The sequence below is a fragment of the Mauremys reevesii genome, linkage group 9 (genome assembly GCF_016161935.1).
Source record: "Mauremys reevesii isolate NIE-2019 linkage group 9, ASM1616193v1, whole genome shotgun sequence".
In the NCBI taxonomy this organism is placed as follows: Eukaryota; Metazoa; Chordata; order Testudines; family Geoemydidae; genus Mauremys; species Mauremys reevesii.
The window spans coordinates 31731210-31754014 of record NC_052631.1 but is presented as its reverse complement, the minus strand read 5'-3'; the positions used below and the strand labels follow the sequence as shown (position 1 = coordinate 31754014).

General features: G+C 40.0%; 1 protein-coding gene across 14 annotated transcripts in view; it reads right to left on the bottom strand.

Moving 5' to 3' along the window:
* Nucleotides 1-22805, bottom strand: part of TFDP2 (transcription factor Dp-2) — a 171817-nt gene that overhangs the window by 4689 nt on the left and 144323 nt on the right. For 10 of the 14 annotated variants that reach the window (XM_039488580.1, XM_039488582.1, XM_039488591.1 and 7 more), the window contains 5 exons: nt 21840-22002; nt 20259-20405; nt 14740-14808; nt 12800-12951; nt 8372-8538 (listed from right to left, as the gene is read on the bottom strand). In XM_039488580.1, coding sequence (XP_039344514.1) covers nt 8372-8538; nt 12800-12951; nt 14740-14808; nt 20259-20405; nt 21840-22002 — 698 coding nt within the window. Of the gene's footprint in view, nt 1-3932; nt 4020-6234; nt 6327-8371; nt 8539-12799; nt 12952-14739; nt 14809-20258; nt 20406-21839; nt 22003-22805 lie in introns of those variants that run through there. The other 4 variants (XM_039488581.1, XM_039488586.1, XM_039488590.1 and 1 more) reach the window with 3 other exon arrangements.

Sequence of the window (22805 nt, the reverse complement as noted above, 5' to 3'; positions counted from 1 at the left end):
CCTTTGTAGACCAGGAATAGCCAGCTGGTGGTCACTAAGACTGCCCTGAATACAGCTTTTGCCTGAGTGAGCAAATAATCTTACCATTTCTCTTGTTTCATCATCTGAAACAATAGAGTGCTAATCCAAAATGGATTCAGCTAATTCAGAATAAAAAACTCCTATCCTAGACTAAAAGCATCCACGCAGGGAGTTAATGAGGAATAGTTATTCTGAAGCAACTCTCATCATAAACAATCCTTTGGGGCTTGTCTATCTTTAAAACACTGCAGTGCCACAACTGCACCGCATTAGCACTTCAGCGAAGACACTACATATGCTGATGGGAGTTCTCCTGTTGGTGTAGGCAATACACCTCCCAGAAAGGCAGTAGCTAGGTCGACTGGAGAATTCTCCTGTCAACCTAGCACTGTCTACATCAGGGGTTAGACTGGTTTAATTGTGCCGCTCGGGGGTGTGTGGATTTTTCACACTGCTGAGCAATGTAGTTATACAACCTAATAACCTAGTGTAGACTAGGAGAAAGGGGTCTCCACAACCCTCTGCAGCCTAAGAGGATTCCAGGAGTATAAAGTGGTGCATTCATCTCAATGAGATGTATCTGAACATTCCATGAAAATGAATAGTCTGACACAATTGCTCTGAGAGGTGTGAACTGACCCATTCATCTAAATGGGTGTTCCCTTTCTCTCCCTCCCAAAGTCCACCCCAGCCCAGTTTTCAAATCAATCCTGCTAGAGCACTTTGATTATTAAAATCAGCACTTTTTTGAGGGGTGGGGAAAAACCTCTGTATTGGAGGAACTCTTGACCAAATGACAGAAATTTACTTTGCTAATTCTAGTGTGACAGCATTATAATGGGATGGTAATGCTCTCATAGTTAAGGTTTCACCAGGATTTCAATTTTAATGGGTAAAAAAAGGCTTACAAAATTTGATATTTTGGATTAGAGTATAATTTTTAAATGTTATAGATTTTGCATTGCTTGGATTTTCTATAGCAATTTGTGGATGAAAATATCTTTTATGGTTTGCTATTACTGTTTTTAAAAGGGCCATATGACTAGGGGCAAGACTACACTACAGAATTAAAGTTGACCCAAGTTACGTCGCCTTACAGCTGCAGCAGTAATTAAACTGCTTTTGCAAGTCCACACTATGCTCCTTGTGTCAGCGGTGCACACCCTCACCAGGAGTGCTTGCACTGATTTAACTGTCAGTGTGGGGCATTGTGGGACAGCTTCTGAAAGGCAGCAACAGTCGATGTAAGCAACACAGTATCAACCTAACTACATCGACTTAAGTGCTATGCATCTCGTGGAGATGTAGTTATTAAGTCAGCGTAGTGGGTGAGTTACATTGGTGGGGGGCAGCATTTTAGTGTAGATACCTACAGAGTTAGGTCGATGTAAGCTGCTTTATGTCAACCTAACTCTGTACTGTAGGCCAGAACTAAAGGTTTCTAGTGTCTTACAAAATTGCCTCCCCACAGAAACTTCAGCATTTTGAGAGGAGAAATTGGTAGGTCTGAATCCTTGGTTTGTGTAGATTGGATGAATTATTGTAGGAAGTTGAAAATTGTTTTATTTTTCATGATAAAACATCAGTTACCATGATGACTGACAATGGCATCCTTGCACTGCATCAATCAATATTGATCTTATGCCAGTCTGTAGTATAGAGCTCTTATTAGGGGGGCATTTTCTGAAGCTCAGCAACCCATTTGAACATTCCAACATCCAACAAAGTCGCAGCTACTTGCTTTTCTCTATATTCAGTTCTATTGTTCAGGAAATGGGTGAGAAGCATATGGCATGATTTACATTACCCTAATACTGTTGCTTATTAGAGTCTTTCATCTTCCCTCTATTTGAAATAATTTTCCTTGGCAACACTTAAAAGTAAAATGGAAGTATGCAAGTGGGTTTTAGAGTATTCTGAAATCTCGGCTCTTTAAACCAGAGGCTTTTCTTTTAGAAGGAGCCCTTGCAGAGTGAAGGCAGAGAGCAACTATCACAACACACAAAATATGTCTACACTACTGTGCCGTGGTGTAGAGTCTTCCTTTGACAGAAGGTTTTTTTTGTCAATGTAGTTAAACCACCTCTTCGAGAGGTGAAGTCTGTTGACCTAGCTGCGTCTACTCCAGGGATTAGGTCAACCTAATTGTGCTGCAAAATATTTCACAGCCCTGAGCACCATAGCTAGGTCAATATAATTTTAAATTTAGACTAGTCCTCAGTCTTAGGAAGCTGACAAAAGTAGGACTCAGACTTACAGTACATGGATGGCTTCACCTCTATTCCGATATAACGTGACCTGATATAACACGGGTTCGCATACAAAGCAGTAAAGCTCTGACACACTGCTCTGAGCAGTGTGTTAACCGTGCCAGGCTGGGGCCAAGGGGTTGGATAAGGGGCAGAGGGTCTCGGGGGCAGTCAGGGGTCCCCTCCGAGTCTAGGAGGCAGGAGCTATGGGATGGCAATTTTGGGGGCCCCACAATCCCAGAGTGACCCAGGGGATTAGCGGGGGGCCAGGAGCAGCTGGCTCTGCTTCCCTCGCCCCGGCCCCAGCTGTGTCGCTTGGGGGAAGGGATCCGGCCCCCACACTCACCAGCAGCGGCGGAACTGGAGCAGCTCGGCCCCAGCCCGCTCCACTCCGCCAGCTCCGAGCCGCGGCGCTCCGCTTCCTGCTGCAGGTGAGTGTGGGACCTTTCCCCAACACCCCCTGCCTCCCCAGCGACATAGCTGGGGCTGGGGCAAGGAAAGTGGAGCAGGCTGGGGCTGCATCGCTCCGCTTCCCACTGCTAGTGAGTGTGGAGGACGTCCTTTCTCCCATCTCCCCGCACTCACCAGCAGTGGGAAGCGGAGCAGCCCAGCCCAGCCTGCTCTACTCCGCCAGCTCCCAGCCACGGCGCTCCGCTTCCCACCACAGGTGAGTACAGGGGGCATCCTTTCCCCAACCTCCCCGCACTCACCGGTGGTGGGAAGTGGAGCATCGCGGCTGGGAGGTGGTGGAGTGGAGTGGGCTGGGGTCACGTTGCTCTGCTTCCTGCCACTGCCAGTGAGTGCCTGTCAGGGGACGGGGTGTGTGGATAGGGGTCGGAGCAGTCAGGGGACAGGAAGCAGGAGGGTTGGGTAGGGGGTGGGGTCCTGGGGGTGATTAGGGACAGGGGTCGCTGAAGGGGGCCGTCAGGGAACAAGGAACACCAAAGCAAGTTTGATATAACGTGATCTCACCTATAATGCGGTGAGATTTTTTTTGTCTCCTGAGGACCACATTATATCGGGGTAGAGGTGTACTTAGTACTCCTGGGGGAATTCTGTGCCACTGCAGAATTTGCACAGAATTGGGGCTGCAGAACTCTGCAGAGCCCAGCTTGCATTGAGTAGAGTGCCCAGCGCATCGGGCATAGGGGACAGTAAAGAAGCTGGGAGGGAGTAAAGGCTCTGGGGTGCAGGTATCTGGGGGAGGAGGGTGCCCCACAGCTGGGCTCTGGAGGAGGGGATGCCACACAGCCCCCTCCTGTACCCCCCCCAACTGGAACTGGGTTGCAATAGGGTTTTTTTAAAAACTTTCTACTCCTGGGGGAATGTTTTTTGTTGGTGTGTGTATTGTTGACATATCTGTTGACAGATATTTTGAAATAAATTACCAAAATAATTGAAACTGGAGTGATTATATTTTGACAATAAAATATGCAGAATTTTAAAATATTGTGTGCAGAATTTTTAATTTTTTTGGCACAGAATTCATCCAGGATTATACTTCGGTTCAGTGGCCACAGCACATCACCTTAAGCTACATACTCTGTCAGCATGTCTGCAGACACTGACTGCAATAGAGCCTCCAGTCCTGCTGCACTTGCACAAATGACTTTCTCTGGATCAAGCCACTGTGTAGATCCAATGTATACCCTGAATAACTTTTTAAAATATTGCTTCGCTAGAGGGGAAGTAGGTGCTGGAGATCCATCCTGTGTAGGTGGTATCAGTTCAGGAGGCGCAGCGCCCCAGCTGTGCACAAAAAAAGTTAATCATGTGACATGAAAATTTTACAGTTTTTTTTTTTTTTTTGGTGGTGATGGGAGGGATGGACTGTATCTTGGAAAACCTTATATTGGACCACTGTGCCTGCCCTGGATCACAGCAATTTCCAAGACATTCTAAGTAAGCATGTGGATTTTAGAGTAAACAATAAACTAATCGCAATCTAAAGTACAATGCTGCTACCACCCCACTCTATATACAATACACGTTCTTGTTCAGAAACTGTATTGTCTTCTCAGTGCCAGCAGTAGTAAACCGCTTCTCCCCCCCCACAAAAAAAAGACACACTTGGTTTTTGTTAACAAACTCAGCATTTATAGTTCAAGATACATAGAGAGAAAGCTGTGTGCTATACCAATATGGTATTTTAAGTTAAATTTTGGACCAAACTCCTACTAACTTAGGTAAAAGTACACTCAAGCTTTTATTTAAAATAACATGATTAATTTTTGCACAATGAGATCTAGAGAAAATTTAAAAGTAAGAGTATATACATTTGTGAGAGAGGGGGCTTTCTGAGGGAATGGATAAAATGTAAGCCTTTTGTACAACGAAAACTTTAAAAAGTTAATAAATGAAAAGATTCTTTCATATATTTTGCATTAGTCTGTATAAGCATTTCTAAAATGTTATTTTGGGCTGGGAAGTAACATATTCTTTAAGAAAAGTCATTTATTTAGCAGAGAGGGTCAATATTTGGTTGTAGATTTTTCACCAGATCTATCCATGTAACTCCAGACAAGGAGATCCTTCCCACTTTGCTTCTCCAATGGTTACGCATGTTAATTTAGCAAACATGACAATACCATAATTAATCTTCAGCCTTTACTATCTGTTTATCTAAAACTGCAGCACAGTCTCGGCCCAGTCTCTGAGGCTAGGTATGCACTAGGAGTGCTTTAGTGGTATAGGAAAAGCAATTAAGTAAAAACATCCGCGTAAAAGAAACAAGCTTTGCTGGTATAGCTGCATCTATAGTAAGGACTTCTGCTGGCAGAGCTATGTCAGTCAGAGATCACAACCCTGACTGACATAGCTATGCAAGCAGAAATTTCTCCTGTAGACATAGCCTGAAGCTCTCATCACTGTGTACAGTAAGTATGCTTTGCTAAGGAGATACCTAGCAATGAGCTGATTCAGATAATTCTTTACTTCTGACACCCACTACAGAGTCTAGTTCATGGGGTAGGCCAGCGTGGGAAAGCTCTAAACTTTGCTGTCCGCACCAAACGTAACCAGTAAATAAATACAAGAAATGGATTTGCTATTCTTGAGCAGTAGTTAATTGAAGCCTGTATATTTTAAAGCACCATGGCAAATTTGATGGAAATAAGCCATAAAATGTGGATACTTAACCTTAAATTCTGCTCTGGTAGTATAAGAAATGAAGCATGCCAAAGTTAAAAAGGGAAGTTATACTTTGCTGAGAGAACCATGTAGTCAGGCAAATACCCTCTTTTTGATACCTTTGCAAAACATATTTAAGACAGCTACTCCTATTTGTTAATACAGGCATCTGATTGTAGTAACTACATAATTTATACTGATCCTCACACTGCATAATTATATTAGGAGCAACCAATAAAAGAAACCTTCGAACTTAAAAAAATACACACACTTTAGTACACAATACTAGATTAAAAGAACCGAAACTTTTGGCCATATTTTCTCAGAACCAAAATAAGACAGTTTTGAAAAATGTACTCAAAGCAACCCACATCTAAAAGTACAGTACTGGTGCAGAGTACTTTGCATAAAGGGGGAGTCAATACAGGACTTGTGATTAGCAGCCAGAAGCCTATGTGGAACACTAGTGTGTTACCAAAGAAATTATGCCAACAACAAAAATTTTACTTCTTTAAGAGTATAAAAACTTATACCAATGTATATATTATAAATTATCATCAAAGTGACTGGACAGCTTCCAGCTGCATTATTCTCCCAGGGAGAACTATAAAATTCCTTTGTTTACAACAGAAAAAATTCTTCTCTCATTTGCAGCAGAAATACCATTACCTTCTATAGAGCTTCCACATCTAGGGAACAAAGTATTAAAAATTAATCTTCTATTCTTAGCTACAGGAAAGGGACCCAAGATTTTTTAAAATAATAAACAAGGCAAATCAATACAACAGACATTAGGTGAAGTGAGAATCAGATTAACAACATGGGTGCCAGGCTAATGGCAGTGTTCCAATTTTTCTGAAAATTAAGTGTTGGAATTTCTTTTTAGCTATTTACTGGGTAACATTCCTTTCATCGGTGGAAGATCTCCTAAAGTGAACCAGAAAGTTTAAGAGAACTTTAGAACAATTTAAGTTTAGACTAACAACAGCCAAGGACCAGAAGCATGTAAGTAACCTACAACACTGCAGCATGCTGTCTAAGTCTATAACTGGAAGCCCACCTAGCTATGACCACTAAGCAATTCATCCAAGCAGAATGTCTAGGAGAAGAGGGTAGGAAGAGAAAATCCTCTTTGTGTACAGGATGTGATCAACCTTGGAGTTAATATCCAAAAAGACTTTTATAATACTGAGAAGTACTGTCACAAACACTGGACTCAAATGTCACTGAAGAACAAAGAAAGAAGACTGAATATATAGGAGAAAGCACAAGTTTACAATGATACTTGCAATGATAGGAAAATACAGAAAGTAATTATTTCAAGAACCTATACAACGCATTTTAACAAACATCCAGAATCTTATTAAAGCAGAGTCCAGCTAGTAGACTGGCATGCTGCTATTCTAATAAAAGAGCTCAACACTCCTAATTTTAATGCAAGTTCTACCTTTTAATAAAAGAGGGTTGTAACATTTTCTAGGAAGTTTAATTTAGTTAATGACACTTTGCGCTTTTCAGCAATAGTCCTCAAAACACTATACATAAGGCATAAAGGTGAAAATGACTTGCTCAAGATCAGTAACAGAATCCATATCTCCAGATACACATGCCCTATTTCCTCTAAATCAGGGGTTCTCAGACTTCATTGCACAGTGACCCTCTATTACTACACGACCCCAGGAGGGAGGACTGAAGCCTCAGCCCACTTGAACCCTGCCACCCCAGGTAGGGGGGCCAAAGCCCGAACCCACTGCGCTGGGCAGAGGAGCTCCAAAGTCAAAGCCCAAGAACTTCAGCCCCAACAGGGGGCCTGCAACCTGAGCCTCGCCACTCAGGGCTGAAGTCCTTGGGCTTCGGCTTCAGCCTGGGACGGTTGGGTCGGGCTTTGGATTTGGCCATAGGCGCAGCAAGTCTAAGCCAGTCCTGGTGACCTCATTAAAATGGGGTTCTGACCCACTCTGGGGTCCTGACCCACCGTTTGAGAACCGCTGCTCTAAAACACACTACATCTCATTCTTATTTAATACTTATAATGCAATAGTACTCAGAGGGCCAATTAAAATCGGGGCCTCGTTTTGCTATGTGCTGTACAAATACAAAAGAATATGTGGTCCATGCAAAATGAGAGATTTATAAGGAGAATCTCCTCAATAAGCGGAAAGAGCAGTCTAATATCAGATCTGTCCTCTGTTCCACAGGTGCTCTCTATTCCACACATTTTTGGGAGAGTGAGGGAGAGGAGAAAAAGAGAAATGGATTGCCTTTTATAGGTCTTTCCAGTTTCTGTTATCCAGGATTCTTTTGAGCCTAAAAAGCAATGACGCAAGGAAAATACTGTCATTTTGAGGCACTTTGGCTATATTATTGAGTCTCAAGGGTTATGTTTTCACCAGAAACTATTTTATAGGCAGAAAAACAGTTGTTGTGGAACAGGTGGGGGCATGGAGTTTTTATAGCATGTTTGGGGGCGGGGGAGACTCAGAAAGAAAAAGGTTGAGAACCTCTGATCTATAGTAAGCAGCATCTCATTCTAGCAACTGACATAGAAGCAGTTTATTTTGTGGGTGGAGGAGTTTGGAGGAGTGCCATCAGGTCTTTTTTTCAATCAGACCCCTGAATGGAACTACTCTTTGAGTACAGTTACACATACTGTCATTTTGAGGCATTTTGGCTATATTATTGAGTCTCAAGGGTTATGTTTTCACCAGAAACTATTAATGGAATTATTCCTTTGCACTGCAGCCCATTCATGAATCGATATTCTAAACAATTTTAAATTAAGTCTACATGTGCCCATCGAAGATTAATTTTAAAACCACCAGTCATTTGTGGGATCCTGCTGGCTTTCATAAATCTACTTCAAACTGTCTAATGCCTCCTGCTTATGTAGTGTGACACAATTAGAAATGCTTCAGTAAGTTATGGCTTTGAATTTAATCAAGGATAATATTTAAAAGCTTCATTTAACTTACCTGTGACATAGCTTTCTAAAGCTTTTGGCACCAATGATTGCGCAGTTCTTAGATCCTCTGCTGAGCATTTGCCTGCCTCTAGCCCAAAGGACATTCCCATTCGCTTCAGCACCTCAATGTCATCATGAATCTCGAACGTGTTATCAAAATTAAAGAGGTATTCAAATCTGTGCAGGAGACATGTCAAAGTGAGATGGTTCTGGAAGGAACCCTGGGCCTGATTATATTTTCCTGTGCTATACATTCAGGAGGTAAGTGTACAGATACAATTACAATATTTTAGAATTTCTTCAGAGGTCAAAGATGCTTTTTTTTCTAAATACCATGGGCAGGTACAGCTTTTCTCCTGTACTTAGGAGACTGGCATCTCTGCAGGGTTCCAATGATCATATTTCCCAATTAAAACAACTTTTTCCATGGCAGGCAATAAGAGTCCACAAACTTTTCTCCTTCATTAAACAGATTAAAAGATGAGGAAAACATTCCTGCTCCAGCAAGAACCCTTACTTGTACTAAATCCAATACTTTTTGAAAGTCTTCTTCAGCTTTGTCACCAAAAATAACCATTTTCATTTTTGCTGCTTTTTCCTTAAACTTTCTATTCTAATCCACAACATCCCCACTGTGAACTGACCTATTTACTTCAATGTAAATCACCTTTTGGATAGTTTATCAATTAAATAACAACCTTCTAAATCTGTTTGCTTACAGGTCCTGTATGTTAAACTGTCATATCACGTTTTGCCAGCATAGATATTTCAGTTAGGAGTGAGGAAAAAAAAATCACACCCTTAACTAGCATACATATGTTGGCAAAATCCCCTGTGTAAATGCAATTTATACTGCTAGAAGAGTCCTTTTGCCAGGGTACTTTATCTTGTTCAGGGTTGCCTCTCCACCAGCAGGCGTTGCTGGTATAGCTATACTGTAAAACCTTTGTAGTGTAGACCAGCCCTCTGTCCCAGAACTGTTGTATTAGCTCAGCTTGTGCTCTGGCCTGCCTGCAATATTGAGAATGAGCCAGAGGTCATCTATTCTTTTCAATAAATAAGGGACAATAATCAACTGTTTAAAACTTATTTTAAGCAACTTGTCTCTTCTTCCACCCCCAACAGAAAGAGAAGTTTAACTAGACTGATTAATTTCTGATTAAAAAAAGTCCACTGTCTTTCTATGAAATCCGTTTAAGCCCTGGAAGACAGTTTTTTGTTCAATTAATGCTTGAAATGATCACAAAACACTTGTCAAGCATAAACAAGAACCTATTTCTTCAGTGCTTTTGCAACCTGAGACTCCAAACCAGCAAAAATTAAAGAGCAAAGAGCCTGAAACAATAGCTCTGAAAGGTATGAACTGCCCCATTTATTTCATTAAGGTGCAAACTCAGGGTGCCCAGCGATGATGATTTATATGTCAGTGTTGATAACTCTTTCATTCTTCATGTAAGAAAGGAGAGGAGGGATCAGTGATCTCCACAGTTTACTGTCAGCAGCATCTCACTTTGATGCCATAGGTGGGTGCCGAGTTGAAAATAGGACTCTCTTTTCCCCCTCAGTCAAGGGGCCTAACAGAGTCCATGGCATACTAAAACTCCACTTGGGGAGAGGGTGGGAGCCAAGTTCAAGGAGCCCATTAGAGCTCAGAGAGGCCATATGTTCATATTTTGAACAACTACATGACGTATAGCATCAGTTCTCAACGAGGGGTCTGTGGCCCCTGCGGGGCTGTGATCAGGTTTCAGGGGTCCGCCAAGCATGGGGCATTAGACTCACTGGGACCCAGGGCAGAAGGCCAAAGCCCCACCATGTGGGGCTGAAACCTGGGGCCCTAAGACCTGCCACCGGCGGCTGAAGCTGAAGCCTGAGCAACTTAAGTTTGCAGGGTCCCCTATGGCATGAGGCTCTGGCCAATTGCCCTGCTTTCCCTAACTCAGCCCTGGCTTTTATAGGCAGAAAAACAGTTGTTGTGGTACAGGTGGGGGCATGGAGTTTTTATAGCATGTTGGGGGGGGGGGGGCTCAGAAAGAAAAAGGTTGAGAACCTTTGATCTATAGTAAGCAGCATCTCATTCTAGCAACTGACATGGAAGCAGTTTATTTTGTGGGTGGAGGAGTGCCATCAGGTCTTTTTTTCAGTCAGACCCCTGAATGGAACTACTCTTTGAGTACAGTTACACATGCTTTAATGTTTGAAGGATTGGGTCTAAATCCTGGTCTACACACAGTTTCTGTACTAGTATAAACTGTCAGAGAGATATTTTTAAAAATTTATAGTTATACTGGTACAACCTCTAGTGTGAACATAGTTATACTGTTATAGTTTAACTATATGGGAAGAGCAATAACCTATGTAAGTACTAGGCACCTTTGCACTGATATAACTGTGTCCACAGTAAGTGCATTGTACTGCTTTAACTGTATCAGTATAGTTGAAGAGGTACAACTTTTTTGTGCAGACAAGCCCTGAGGGGAAAAAAAAAAACACACCAAAAATACTAAGTTGTATAGTAATCTCAAAGTTTAACTTAGAAATGTTTAAAAAAACCAACAGTGTTTGCTGTACAGTATCTAGAAATAACTCCTGAGCTCAGCTGTGTTGGTATGAATAGTAAAGTTATATGTATCATATGCTCTGCATTTCTGCCAGAGAATTCATCCACATCTTACCTTGGAATACTGCTCTAGAATCCCAGCATTTTTTTTTAAATGGCTTTTCTAGCCTTTATGACTGAGAAGAAAACTTTCTAAATGTGAACCAGTTGCAAACCAGTGCTTTGGGGCACACCAGACAGTGTTTACACTGGGTTTTTTTCTTAAAAGGTCCTGTTGTTGCAGCACTAGTATAGACCAATCACCAATATTTTAACAACTGTGATGTCTTACCTAACAGATTGATTTCATGTAGGGCTGTCAAATGGTTAAAAAAATTAACTGCAATTAATCATGAGATTAAAAAAAATCATTGCGATTAATCACAGTTTTAATCACACTGTTAAACAATAATAGAATACCATTTATTTAACTATTTTTGGATGTTTTCTACATTTTCAAATATATTGATTTCAATAACACAGAATACAAAGAGTACAGTGCTCACTTGCTATTTTTTTATTGCAAATATTTGCATTTTAAAAAAGATAAACAAAAGAAATAGTATTTTTGAATACTCCTCATATAAGTACTGTAGTGCAATCTCTTAATCGTGAAAGTGCAATTTACAAATGTAGAATTATTGTTTTTTGTTACACAACTGCACTCAAAAATAAAACAATGTAAAATTTTAGAGCCTACAAGTCTACATTTGTAAGTTGTAAGTTGCACTTTCGCGACAAAGAGATTGCACTACAGTACTTGTATGAGGTTAATTGAAATATACTATTTCTTTTATCCTTTTTACAGTGAAAATATTTGTAATAAAAATAATATAAAGTGATCACTGTACACTTTGTATGTCAGTGGTTCTCAAACTATTGTGCTGGTGACCCCTTTCAAGCCTTTGAGTGTAACCCCCCTTATAAATTAAAAACACTTGTTTATATATTTAACACCATTATAAATGCTGGAGGCAAAGCGGGGTTTGAGGTGGAGGCTGACAGCTCGCAACCCCCCACGTAATAACCTCGTGACCCTCTGTGGGGTCCTGACCCCCAGTTTGAGAACCCCCACTGTATTCTGTGTTGTAACTGAAATCAATATATTTGAAAATGTAGAAAAACATCCAAAAATATTTATAATAAATTAAAATTGGTATTCTATTAGTTTAACAGTGCAATTCAAAGTGTGATTAATCGGGATTCATTTTTAAAATTGAGTTAATTAGTTTTGAGTTAATCGCTTGAGTTAAGTGCAATTAATTGACAGCCCTAATTTCATGGTGCTTAAACCACCAGCAGCTGCTGGGACCTTATCCACACATGCACCCCACTGGTGTGAACACCAGTTGACTGCACAGAGAGTTGCAACAGAGGGAAATTGTAAGGGGAAAATATAGTGTAATCAGGTCCCTGAGTCGCAAACAGTAGCTTTAGGGATGTGAAATGTCCCACTCATCTCAATGGGGTGTTAATATGGAAGACTGATGACATCAACAATTTAAAATATATCACCACTGATCATTTTAGTATCCCACAATCTCAAACTCCCTCCTATGCCTTCCCAGGTACCAAAAGCTTCTGCTTACCTCCCAACAACTTGTACAATTCAGTTCTGAAGTTTAAATTAAAAAAAATTCAGGGGAATTGGGGGAATCGGCCTAAAGCTGGCTCTGCCTGGAGTCAGTACCTATGCCAAACACGAGGAAGATGAAAGGGAAATGCAAGTGTATAATTAGTTTCAGTATGAAGTGCATATACTTTCTGTTCAAACAAAAATCCCATACTTATTACACAGAAGACTGAATATTCCAATATGTGGTTCCACATCACACTCACTTATCACTTGATATGCTGCAGTCTATAACAGTTCTTTTGCTAGTGTTAACTATTAGGAAAGGGAGCTGTATTGTAGAGTTCAAAGCTGGAGGACCTTGATTCTGTTGTTCATTTTGCTGATTTCTTTGTACCAAATTTTTGAATGCTATTTGCTGTAGAAAGAAGAAAAAAAGAAAAAGGAAAATGACCACTGTCATTCAAATGTAAATGTGGACTCTTCCATGATCTGGGATTTTACAGCTGTTTTAGTAACCAAGTACCAGTACCTCCAGCACCTGTCTGGTATCTTTCCTAAGATGGGGTTGCCACAGTCTGAACTCTCTGTGCTGGCTAACAAAGTCTCCTTTGTGCTGGCCAGGAACAGAAAGGAGTGCATGCCGCACCCTTTCAAGGGAGCACAGCAGACATGCTCCCCAGGCAATCTCTGGAGCTTTGCGAGGGTAGCACAGTACTGAGTACAACGCCCAGGAGACGGAGCATCTCCACACATTAGGAACTAGGGCTTAAAAGGCATAACAAAGGCCTTATCTACTAGCCAGGGTGCATAATTACATCAGTTTAGAAGGTCAGAAAATGTAAAGATAACAAAGTTATACTTAAAGTGGATCAAATGGCACCTCCCATGGCCCACTCCCCTCTTCTCTTCTTTATTCTTATCCATCCTCCCCTTTTCTCTCCTCTGTTCACTCTATATCATCCAGTCCTAGCAAATCTGTAGCTTTGAAATTACCCACTTTCATAACTGTTTATAAGTTACAATCTTCTCTCCACAGCTCATCTTTTGCTATGGGATTTTGTATATAGTCAAGACTGCAATGACTGGCAATAATCGGGGATATCTGTGAATCTTCTGTAGTCCATGTTTGGCACTACTGATTCCAGTCAATAGGAGCACAAGTATATAAAATGGCAAGAAACTGCTAAAATTATTTGAATGGTGAAAGTAGTTAAATTAGAATCAAACACTGAAGAGCTATCATAAAACAGATACATAAACAGAGTAAGCAGGGAGTTTATGGCTCTAATTTTCCTATCACTTTCACCAGCGTGCCTTCTTGGAGTTGCTTAGGATGTGCATCAGTGTTAGTTAGGTCAGAATTAAGTCCAACTATTTAGAAAAATTATTTTTGCCACTGAGAAAAGCAGAAGTGTACAAATGCTTAGAATTTCACTGCATATCTGATTGTGTCTAAAACACCATCATATTTTGCACTAAGAAAACAAATGTTATTTTCTGTTAGCCTATGACTTTAACTCATGATTTTATACAAGTGGTCCATTATGTGTAAAGTATTCAAAACCAAGGCATATATCCAAACACTATAAATACAGTATAGACTTTTAAAAAAATGAAATGCCCTCATTTGAAGTTACAATATTTCTTCATTCAGGCCAAAGCAGCGGGTTTCAAAAAGCTTTCCTAGGTTACTGCATCAAAATGTGAAAAGTGCCAGACCTGGATTCATGAGTCTTTTATAATAAGGATCCTGAAGTTTCAGTTCCCCAGCAACAACTGATTCTCAGCTATGGAATGTACAACTGAACCCATGCAAGTGTGTGTTGAAAATTGCATTTTTCAATGGTAACTTGTCAGAGGGACCAAGTGTGTGTGTGTGTGTGGTGGAGGGCGGCGTGGTCCTGCTCCTGTTCCCACTGGAGTCGGTGGCAAAACAGTATGAGTGGAATGTTTGCAAAGTGTAATAACGACATAGGGTGGAAGATATTGACAGATAATGACAGTTGTGCGCCAGGAGGCTGCATCTATCCAAGAAGCCCCATGCTAGGATGGCAGGGGTATTTTAGGTCAGGATTCAGGTACACTGCAATATCACTTTCATGGGCACTAAATTAATCTAAAAACATTTATATAGTGGAGAAAAAAATACTCTGAACCTTAATAGTTTTTTGTTAGTGGCTGTATAAATAAAAATTAAATTTACCTGCAATAGCAGCTCTTGCAGCTGGGCTCTCTTCTGCTTTATTCGTTCTAGTCGTCTCTGTTTCTCTATCTTTAGAACATAAATTTAGACACACTAAGATACAAGTTTGTAAATACATAAATTGCCTGGTCTTGTTCTCTGTCTAAAATAAAAAAGATTTTTGCAATAAAGGAAGTGAAATTCTTATACCCTTATAGAAATTCACACTATATTTGTTTGAGGGAGGTGGGCTACAGGGCCTGATACATAAGCTGAAAATCCTTCCCAGCTCCACCTCGCCGCCTTGTAGCATTCTCCTTTCTCTTATGGACTAATCACATAGTGGGGCATCTCCAGGAACCTGGATTTACAAAACTAAATTTTTTTACTGTAACCTCAATCTCTGCTTTTATATCACTTTCCCTTCATTAAAAAACCAATACTACCCCACCCTAGTTGTAGCATTTCCTCTCCCTTATTTTTCCCTGTTGGATATATGTCATAGGAACTTTCTCCAGCCCTGGATAGGAAATACTGCATCCCACCAAAATGGAGCCATCATAGTACCACAAAAAAAATTCGCTTTCTTATTCCCACTCATTTGTGATTAAAAGCATCCCATCAACAGTTCTCTCAGTCCCTGTTTACTCAGGACTGAAAGACAACTATCAGGACTGGGCTCAGGACCATCTAGGATAGCATTTTAGTGCATCATCACTAAGTCAAGAGTGACATCCTTTTCGACTACTAATCGGAAACCTGGATAGACTAACAAGAATTCAGTAACCAGTCACAAGAAGAGGTTACGGGAAAGCAGCTACCATGCTACCAGTTTCTTCCGGCAGCCATGCTGACACAAATGGAATAAATAAAACCATTTTCAACAGTATTCAGGACAGTGGTACTTCAGGACCTCTACCCATGCTGCCAGAACACCAGAATCTATACTTTAAATCAAGGAGAGTCCTGAGGAAATCCAAAGAGGTGGACAGTCTAATGAAACTACAGTACTGGCCTCTATGTGTATTTTTAATGCTCTAGATTTTACTGTTCCTGCTGCTGTAAACACTAATGTATCTTGGCTCCCAATTACACTAAACCCTATTTTAATTACCTCTCCATTCAAATTGCATAGCTCCAAACCATAATATTATAAAGTTTAACTCCACTGCAAACAGAAACAATTTTATTTACAATGCCTTCTAATATAATAAACTGTGACTAATATGCTTTCTGCAGAGTTGAGTGCAGGGCCTAGCTTTCCTTTACTATCAAAGTCAATAAATTTTAAAAGGTCTAATAATTTATCCTCTTCTCTACACACTGATTTTTTCTGTGTTTTCTCTTTAAGGTAACCTTTACACAGAACTACATTTTTGTTTATGTATTTAAACTAACTTTAAAATACACTTTTTTTTTCTTGAATGGAGGGAATTTACAAGTTGGTAAATCTGTTGATTTCAGCACGTGAAAACATAGCTTTATTTCTTTTCTGTTAAATGACACTGAAAGCAACATTTTAAGGAAATGCTTGGTTTTCACTGTGCTCAGAGGCTTGTGTAACTAAAGTCATAGATAGAAAAAGGACATAAGGTTAATTTGATTGAGTTCTCACACTGCAGACAACAAAATGTGAGATCACATCAAAGTTTATTATTTCATAGCAATATGATTCACAGCAAAGAATTCACTTAATCATTCACACAAACTAAGTTTAAAAGATTTGAATTAAAACCAAAGACGTTTAAACAATATTCACAACAGACTATTATGGTAAAATTTACTTTAAAATGATCAGGTGTAGCCATTTCCCCTGGGTTTATCATACCTGTCAGCCTACTGTTTGACACAATGATTAAAACAGTAAATGTTTTTCTTTTTCTTTTCTCCCATTGCCCATTTCAATGTCCTAAAAGGTATTATATGAATAGAACTGCACAAAATAACTGCACTTGTTTTTCACTAGGTGTACAAAACCAGATATTTATTCAAATAATTGCAAAAATTCACAAATTTGATAGAGATTGATACGTTGTATTTTCTGCTAGTCAGTGCAACATTTTGGTGCAAACATTGTGATATTTGTCTTGTGCAAGATACATGACTATTGTCCACAGGGCAAATGACATTTTCACAGAGAAAGTTTGGCATCTTTGCAACAAAATGAGAGTTTTCTCCCTTCTGAAAATGCCACACAAAAAGATTCAACAGGCAATTTTAAAAATATTTCTGACTTTTCCTGATAAGCAAATATTGTTCAGCATCCCTGTATGATATTCCTTTTAAAGAGGTTTTCTATCATCCATATCAACAGCTAGATAAACTTACTCCTCAGTAAATTCTTTTTCTAAACAAATCACCACCATTGTGGCAAATACCAAAGGGACTTGGCCTCCTTTGCAAATCAAGCGCCAGCTAGCTTGAGTTCTGGCAAATTGCTTGAATTGTTTTAGCGATATGTTCAGTTTATGGCTACTGGCAATCTTATTGGGCCACCAAAGTTTATGGCACCCACATGATCACCCGCTGTAGTGGCATTCCTTGGTACATAGACTTTGGAATTTCTTGATCTTGCCTTGTAATAATATGTCCATACCAAGAAAGCTGCTGAAATTGAATCAATGGTGGAGATGGTTGCTGGGTTTGGCTTTGAATATTCTAATTTTTGATCTTGTCCTGACACTTGATATGGAGCAGCTGACGGAGATGACAAGAATAAAAAATGTCAACTCAGTTCTTCAGCCCCCATGTTTCACTTCTGTACAACAGGGTTAGGATAAGCATGATTCTATAGATTTGCAGCTTCGTAGCATGCTTCAAGTCATGATGTCCCCAGAGGACACAGAAGGGCCCAAAACATGGTAGCAGATGCTGCTGTTTATTTAAGCATCCACATCTTTTGACCATCCTTCAGCACGGTCTATGATGTTGCCCAAATATTTGACACCTGATATCCTATTTGAACAGGTTAATACTGTGTTGGTTGTAATCTGGTGCTGGAGGCTGCTTGATGGCAATGGTCAGGCACTTAGTTTTATCTGGATTAATAACCAGACCAGTGCACACTGCTTCTGACTCAACCAGACTGGCTGTGAGCTGCAGTGATTCACCAAACTAAGCCAACAAGTGAATGTCACCACCATGTTTGAGATCTCAAAATAGAATAATGTTCAGCTCAACACCAACAACAGCTGCCTCCTCAAGCTTTATTCATCAAACTATCAATGCCAACATTGAACAATGGATTATGACAGAACTCAGCCTTGCTGAACTCCTGTAGAGATAGGAAACCATGTTGCGTACCTGCCATTGACTTGAACACAGCTCCTATTCCATTATAGAGTTCTTCTTCTAATGACCGGTCTTCCTAGAGATGTTTAGTTGCCTCATCAGGTCCCACAAACTTGCTCAAATCACTGAGCGAATGGCCTGATGGAAGTCTATGCAAAGTGCTGTACACAGTTTATCATATTCAGCCATTTTCTCAAAAGGCTGTCTAAAGTTAAATATCTGGTCAACAATGGAATGACCAGACCTAAACCCACACTCAGTATCCCAGCCTATGCCATGAAATGCATCATTGATTTGAGATATTAACACAGAAGCAAAGACTTTCCCTGAGACTAACAACAGCTTAATATTTCTTTAGTTGCTACATTCAGCTTCATTGCCCTTTTTGAACAAAGCAGAACACCACCCTTCTTCCATTCATCAGGTGTGATATTAGAGTTCCAGATGACCTGGAAGAGCCTATGCAGTGATGTTACAAACCCCTGGTGCGTTCTCAGACTTCAGCTTGTGGACTGTGATTTGAATCTCTTCTTGGATGAAGAAAGGTAGCTCTACTGGAAGCTCTGCTGGAACTTCCTGCTCATCTTCAAATGGAAGAGGACAGCAGGCAGCAGACAATTGAGGAGCATCGTGAAATGATCTTCCCATTGATATAACTGATCCTTCAGACTCTGGCTTATGCTGTCATTATACTACTTAGCTAGGAAAGCTGATGCCACCTTTCCCTGCAAACACTGCAAGTTGAATAAAAGATGTGGAAATTGTGCCTGGTGGCAGCCTGTTCTCAATTACCTGCCTGAGTCTACTTCCAGGATTCTGTATCTTTCTTACAGAATGACTTGAAGTTCCAATGTGAAACCCGTTCAGCCTTTCCTTTTACTCTTGACAAACATGTCTTTGAAGTCTCAAATTGTAGCTTCACTTTTTTTCTTAGATCCAGCTGCAGTGAGAATCTCCTCACTGATCCATGGAAGATATCTGAGCACTGCTTTCAAACAATGCCATTTCTCTGGGGTCAGTAACCAAAGCATTGACACAAATTGCCCTTATGACTGATTCAGACTGCTATTAATCTAGATCCTAATGCCCTGTGTGATGGGTGTATCTGGCCTTTGCAGCTCCCTACAGGAGGCCCCAAAGTCCTACTACACTCCGTGCCAGGAAGCAATGATGTAGGAGCAATGGAGCAGTGACACTGAGTCCTCTAGGCCTGCCTAGAAAGTCCTCTCTGGAACAGCCATCTTGGAGACTAGAGAGACCTGACCCTCCAAGAGCTAGGAGGGCTAGCAACAGTAATCTGAGCCCAGCAGGCTCAGATAAAAGGATCTGTAGTGCCCTAGCAGGGCGGCCTCTGGCTGGGCCCAGAGGAGCAGGGATGGGTATTCCTCTCTGCCCAAAGAAGCCTATGGATTATCCAGGGTTTATCTCTGCCACATTTGCATATCTGGGTTTGCGGGGAGAGAGGGACTTGAGAACATTGTCCTTGAGCTAAGGGTTAAGACAAGACGGGCCAGGTGGAAGAAAGCCCAAGGAAGTAGCAGAAAAAAATTGAGCACTACAGTGGTTGCTGTTCACAGGGGTGCCTGCCTGGAACCCAGAGTAATGCATGAGCCCTGGTTCCCCCACCGGCAAAGTGGTGTAAACTCTGAGAAAGGGAGGACAAGTGTAACTTAAGACGAAAGAAGGGGAGAGGGCTTGTTTGGAAGCCCAAGTGAAGGGCTGAATATAAATGTCCAAGAGCCAGAGCTGAAGACCCTTGTGAGGGCAGATACACTGCTTATTTGCTATCCCAGAAAGGGTTATTTTTTGACTGTGACACAGACAGAAGACCAAGCCACAGAAGACTGGCAGAGGTAGACAGATGTCCTACAGGGGGTGCCAGAAACAGGATTGCAAAACTGCACCTGCTGCTTGGAGACACTCAAGGGGTGAATGCCCTTTTACACCCTGCATGACTTCATTGATATTTATTTTTGTCAGGCAAACAGGATTTTTAGATTGGTATAAAGCATATTGTAGTTATACTTAGAATATACACTAAAACATTTCAGTGAGGATTTAAATATCAAATGTTGGTTTTATTTACCTAATAAGCAATGATAAAAAGCAATTAGATTTTTTTTTAAAGTTCATATTTTTAAACATTTATTATGCAAATATAAACACACACACTCTTTCCAAAGTGACACTTCTCCATTACCACAGGACGTCATCTGCAACTGAAGGGATTTCCCCTCCCCTCCACTTACCTCTAGGTTTTGACATTCTTGAGCTGAGTTTGTAGGAAGGCCAATCCATTTGATTTCCTTTTTCTCTTTTGAAATGATGTTCATTGCCATCAGCACATTGAGGGCATCATAAACTCTCCGCCTAATATTCTTCTGATCATAAGCCTGCTAAAAAAACAAAACAAACAAAAAAAACCACACTGCAGTATTAATTAGGCCAAGAGCACTGCAAAAGCTAAAAGTTAAGATGACGCTTGAAATTTCCCTGTATAGGTTTGCAAGTGACGTGAAGACAATATATGAATAAAAGAAAATGGCAGTTGAAGTCAATATGGCACTAAAAAATATGCTTTAATTTATGCTATTGCGTTGAATAAAACACTAAGTAAGGGGTTTGAATGAAAGCTGGGAGATCACTCCGAAACAGTGAATACAATAGAATATACACTGTCTGCTTCTTGATGTTGCATATTAAAAAAATATTGTTAGGCTTAATTTTGTCCCCCTCACATGCTTGAGCCAATATAATAGAATACATCATTTTAAAAAAAAATCACTTAAACCAGAAGCAGATCGTTCTCGAAGCGTCATAAGTGCATAAAGTAGAGTACTTTTGATACAAAAGGAGACTGTATCAGCATTGCAAAAGATTTCAAACTAGTAGCTGGATGAGTATCCTTACAATTACAGCTATACACGTTTTTAAAACAAATAACTGCCTTTAAGAAATCAGTTGTAATGAAACCAATTTTTAAATATGTATCACAATGTGTTAATAGAGAAGAGTGGTTTTTACCATTTGGACTGTCAAACTGCTGAGTTAAGAGAATGCACAATATTTTTGTTTAGCGTAGGTTGCTTCTCTCTCTTCTTCATATGTATAGGCTAAAATTAATATTCCAAACCCTCATCAAGGACCTCCTTTAGCCCTGCCAAACTAATTATTATTCTCTGTTAACATGACCCAAGTTAACCAGAAAATAAAATAATCCCTAATTATGTTTTTATCCTGGCAATTAATTTACTGCCTGAATTGCTCAAACTCCTATATATTAATAACAACCTCAATCAAAATATGATTATATCCTATAGCACAATTATTTCTACAGAAATTGATTTTTCAATTGTGTTTCCATCATGACAAAAAATGATTAATCTGATGTAATAACTTGTGCAGATTGTGTACATATAATTAAGACTATGGTCGGCCTAGTTATTACAAATTGCGCATTTGAGACAGGTGTCCTCCATTTCAGGGATACTGAAGCACCTCAGACTCTCAGTTACTTGGGCTGGAGTTTGAGTAGAATATTTTAAAATTGCAATTTTAAGACAGCCTGGTCTCTCTGTATTTTGTTGTATTTTAAAGGGTATTCAGTGGTATTAATTCTATATTTAAAATGGAACCTATTTTATATACTGCATGTTGATATTTTTGGAAATGATCTAGGCCTAGATCTATAGCCCCAAGACACATTTGTTTGAAAGACACAGTGGAACATGACAAGTCAAGGCAGAAACAAGCATAGAATTCTGAGAGAACTGTAACAGGATATGACAGCATAGCTGTAAAGTAAAAAAATTAACATCACATCTACTTACCGAATCTGTAGCCAAATGGCTATTAGAATTTGTGAATTCTGATACCAGTTCATCAGCTACTTCATTGTAGGACGTTGTTCCTTTACGCTGGACTTTTTCACATACTTTCATTGAAAAATGCCTCAGACCCTTTCCATTTTTATCTCCTTTTTTGCTTCTTTTACTATGGGAGGAAAATAAGTCGTTTTGAGATGACTTTTTGTAAGTTCTTCTGGTTAGGACGCAAAACGTCAGGCTTGTTAACAGGCTTTGCACAGTGAGATGGCTAGTGTCTGACATTAGGTATCACATTTTTATGAAGGTCACAATAGTCAGGAAAGGCATTTTTATAATTTTGAACTGTGAAAAGATAAATGATGATGTAAAGAGGGATGTGATAACCTTCAAAGTAGCACTGAAATTAACAGGAATTCCGGGTGTACAGGAAACACAGAATTAGGCTCAAATATGAACTGAACAACATATATTAAACCTCTTCAGGCCCAATCCCACATTATCATGTGGACAATGAGCACCAAATAAGCCCACCAAAAGTTGTGAAATGGTCATCTTGTGTGTGTGTTGAGCATAGGGCCACTGTCTAGGCCTAGCCCCACTTTTACCATTGAGAAGCCCTTTCTGCTACAGCCTTTATTATATTTACATGGGATAGTGTCTTGTTCTCCAAAGGCAATGTCTAATACTACTAATAAACACTTGACAGTGAGGAAGTATTAGTTAAGAGTACTGATTTCTGACACAGTATATAGATTTTCCATTTTAAACCTTCACATTAAGTTTCACATTTGACTGAGCTAAGTCAGAGATAAACCAATCTTCAGCAGTTGCTAGGTGCCTGACTAAAGCATTCAGCTATCAACAAAAATTAGTTACAAATTCCTTGCCAGAGTAGCTAAACAAGTAAATGGAGGCAGGCAGTAAAATGTCACCAACAATAAGCAAGTTATGGGCCCATTCTAGCATCCA